At 45.3% G+C, this 3,177-nt stretch overlaps 1 protein-coding gene across 50 annotated transcripts in view; it reads left to right on the top strand.

The window, feature by feature from the left end:
• ubr4 (ubiquitin protein ligase E3 component n-recognin 4) overlaps window positions 1-2,565 on the top strand; it is a 165,944-nt gene extending 163,379 nt beyond the window's left edge. For all 50 annotated transcript variants that reach the window (XM_090185503.1, XM_090185492.1, XM_090185521.1 and 47 more), the window contains one exon: window positions 1,148-2,565. In XM_090185503.1, coding sequence (XP_090041629.1) covers window positions 1,148-1,212 — 65 coding nt within the window. In that variant the 3' untranslated portion in view covers window positions 1,213-2,565. The remainder of the gene's footprint in view (window positions 1-1,147) is intronic.
• The last annotated feature ends 612 nt before the right edge of the window (window positions 2,566-3,177 follow it).

The following is a 3,177-nucleotide window of genomic DNA, read 5'->3' as shown; positions in this document are numbered from 1 at the left end:
ACTCATGCAGTCCGCCGAGATAGTGGCGTACTCATGCAGTCCGCCGAGATAGTGGCGTACTCATGCAGTCCGCCGAGATAGTGGCGTACTCATGCAGTCCACCGAGATAGTGGCGTACTCATGCAGTCCACCGAGATAGTGGCGTACTCATGCAGTCCGCCGAGATAGTGGCGTACTCATGCAGTCCACTGAGATAGTGGCGTACTCATGCAGTCCACCGAGATAGTGGCGTAGTCATGCAGTCCACTGAGATAGTGGCGTACTCATGCAGTCCACCGAGATAGTAGCGTACTCATGCAGTCCACCGAGATAGTGGCGTACTCATGCAGTCCGCCGAGATAGTGGCGTACTCATGCAGTCCACCGAGATAGTGGCGTACTCATGCAGTCCACTGAGATAGTGGCGTACTCATGCAGTCCACTGAGATAGTGGCGTACTCATGCAGTACACTGAGATAGTGGCGTACTCATGCAGTCCGCCGAGATAGTAGCGTACTCATGCAGTCCGCCGAGATAGTGGCGTACTCATGCAGTCCGCCGAGACAGTGGCGTACTCATGCAGTCCGCCGAGATAGTGGCGTACTCATGCAGTCCACCGAGATAGTGGCGTAGTCATGCAGTCCGCTGAGATAGTGGCGTACTCATGCAGTCCGCCGAGATAGTGGCGTACTCATGCAGTCCGCCGAGATAGTGGCGTACTCATGCAGTCCGCCGAGATAGTGGCGTACTCATGCAGTCCGCCGAGATAGTGGCGTACTCATGCAGTCCGCCGAGATAGTGGCGTACTCATGCAGTCCGCCGAGATAGTGGCGTACTCATGCAGTCCACTGAGATAGTGGCGTACTCATGCAGTCCACTGAGATAGTAGCGTACTCATGCAGTCCGCCGAGATAGTGGCGTACTCATGCAGTCCACCGAGATAGTGGCGTACTCATGCAGTCCACTGAGATAGTGGCGTACTCATGCAGTCCACTGAGATAGTGGCGTAGTGTCGTATCCGAATGCTGCCTTTTTTGGTTTCATGGTTTTCTGCTCTTGCGGGTTTATTGTGTTAATTTTAAATGTGAATAGTTTTATCACCTCGAAATGACCTAAACAAGAAACGGATTGTGTGTTAGACTCAAGACTCTGTTTTGATTTGTTTCCAGGGCTCCTCTCTGACATTCCGGACCCAGACCTCTTCCTGCAAGACCTGTTGAACTCTGTTCCCTGATGGTATTCACTACCACCCTGCCCCCCCGCCCCCCCTCACCGAGACAAGAGCCCCACGATGGGGGACGACGAGGGCCCACACATTGGTCCTGTTAACGACACCTCCATGGGACGACTCTCAACCGGAAAACCCCTCGCTCCCCAACTTCTCCCTAGCTTTCTGTCACACACACACACGCATACCGTAACAGAGACACACACGCACGCATACTGTAACAGACACGCATACCGTAACAGAGACACACACACACACACACCTGTTTCCTAGTCTCCACCAGGGGTTTGATCCCTCTGCATCATCTTCCAACTGTTAACTCTCTTGAAGCAGATCTTGTATGTGCAGTCTGAGTCAGGAGTCAGTTGGTGCATTTATGACCATGTTGTTGTAACATTTAATACACACGGTAAAACAAACCCCATGCTTCTCTCAAATATTACCCACAAAAAAAATGTCTGGGTTGCAAATCTTCAAGTAACTAAAAAAAAAAAAGTTTAAAAAACTTGTATAAAAAAACATTGTTTTGAGATTCGATCGCAGTGTATTAAGAGTGACCTGTGTTTTTTTTTTTGTTTTAAGAAGTTTAAGATGAGCTCTTTTTTTGTTTTTGTTTGTCATGACAACTTATTTGGCGTTTTCAAAAAGGGAGGCAGGAAGGAAGCTTCACAGTAGGATCTTGAATTAAAAGAACTAACCCTGTTGTCAGAGTACTATTCTCCTGACTACCCTGGGTGCCAGATCTCTCTGTGCTGACGGTAGATCTGGAAGGAAAATTGTACTCGTGTAGGGTTGGTTTCTCTTCTCGGTGACAAGAATCAGATGAAATGAGAAAAGAACAACAGCCACAAAAATCTCTGTTGAGCCCTCCCTCCCTCCCTCCCCGGTAACTCAAGTTCTATTAATCCTGATTGGTTATTCATGCTCCAATGAAACGTCACCATTTTACGACATTGTCCCAAATGAATAATACTAACAATAAAAACGGGGCCTTTTGCATCCTTTCCTTTTGGATTCGACACACTTCTCTCTCTTTATGGTGTTTTATGTTTTCTGGTTGATTTTTGTTGTTTCTGGTAAAGCAAGGTGTCGCTGAGTTCTTCAAACCTTGATGATTTAAATGGATTAATTACATCTCTTTAATATATAGACGCCCGCGTCCATCGCGACACGTGAAAACGGTGTCTTCAGAGCTGATGGTGTGGAGTTTAAACCTTTTAAAAAATAGCCCAATTTATAGTGTTACTTTCTCTCGTCGGCCTATTACCGCTGCTACAATGTTCAACTGTTGCTGAATGTCTGCTTTTTGGGGGGGGGTTAGCAATGATTAATAAAGTCGTGATAGTAATTCCACATCCATCGCTCTGTGTCTCGTCTGGTTTATTATATTTATTTATTGTTGCATAAATACATTTGACGTGTATTTACCGGAGTGCTGTCCGATTTAGATTATATACGAGGATCCAACAACTGATTTTTTTTTTGATTTTTTCTTCCAACATTTATTTAAAAAAAGGTAAGTCAGTTAAGAACAAATTCTTATTTGCAATGACCGCCTGGGCACAGTGGGTTAAGCTGCCTTGTTCAGGGGCAGAACGATTTAAATTTATACAAGGTGGAGTCGAGCAAGTTTTGATATAATTATCATAGTATTTAGCATGGATTTGTGTTGTCATTAAACAAAATGTCTTAATCCTATATGGACTTTTGTAGCACTCTTCAAATTAGGTCTCTATTCAATCAGTATCGTGGAAGTACCACTTTACAGCGTGATCTGAAATGTAAAGAGCCTTAGTTATAGTGCTCAAACGTCACTTCTGGTCTTCATTTTGACAATTTGTTGCAAACGGGATTTTATTATAGTAAAATCTAGCGGTGATGTAGAGGCCTTAAATCATCTCAGGGGAGGGGTCGGTGTGAAATAATGCTGCGTTCAGAACAACTTGGAACTCGGAAAATAACGAGGTCTGA

Source organism: Oncorhynchus mykiss, chromosome 9 (genome assembly GCF_057628025.1).
Source record: "Oncorhynchus mykiss isolate SJ-2025 chromosome 9, ASM5762802v1, whole genome shotgun sequence".
NCBI lineage: Eukaryota > Metazoa > Chordata > Actinopteri > Salmoniformes > Salmonidae > Oncorhynchus > Oncorhynchus mykiss.
This window is presented reverse-complemented; position numbering and strand designations above follow the sequence as displayed.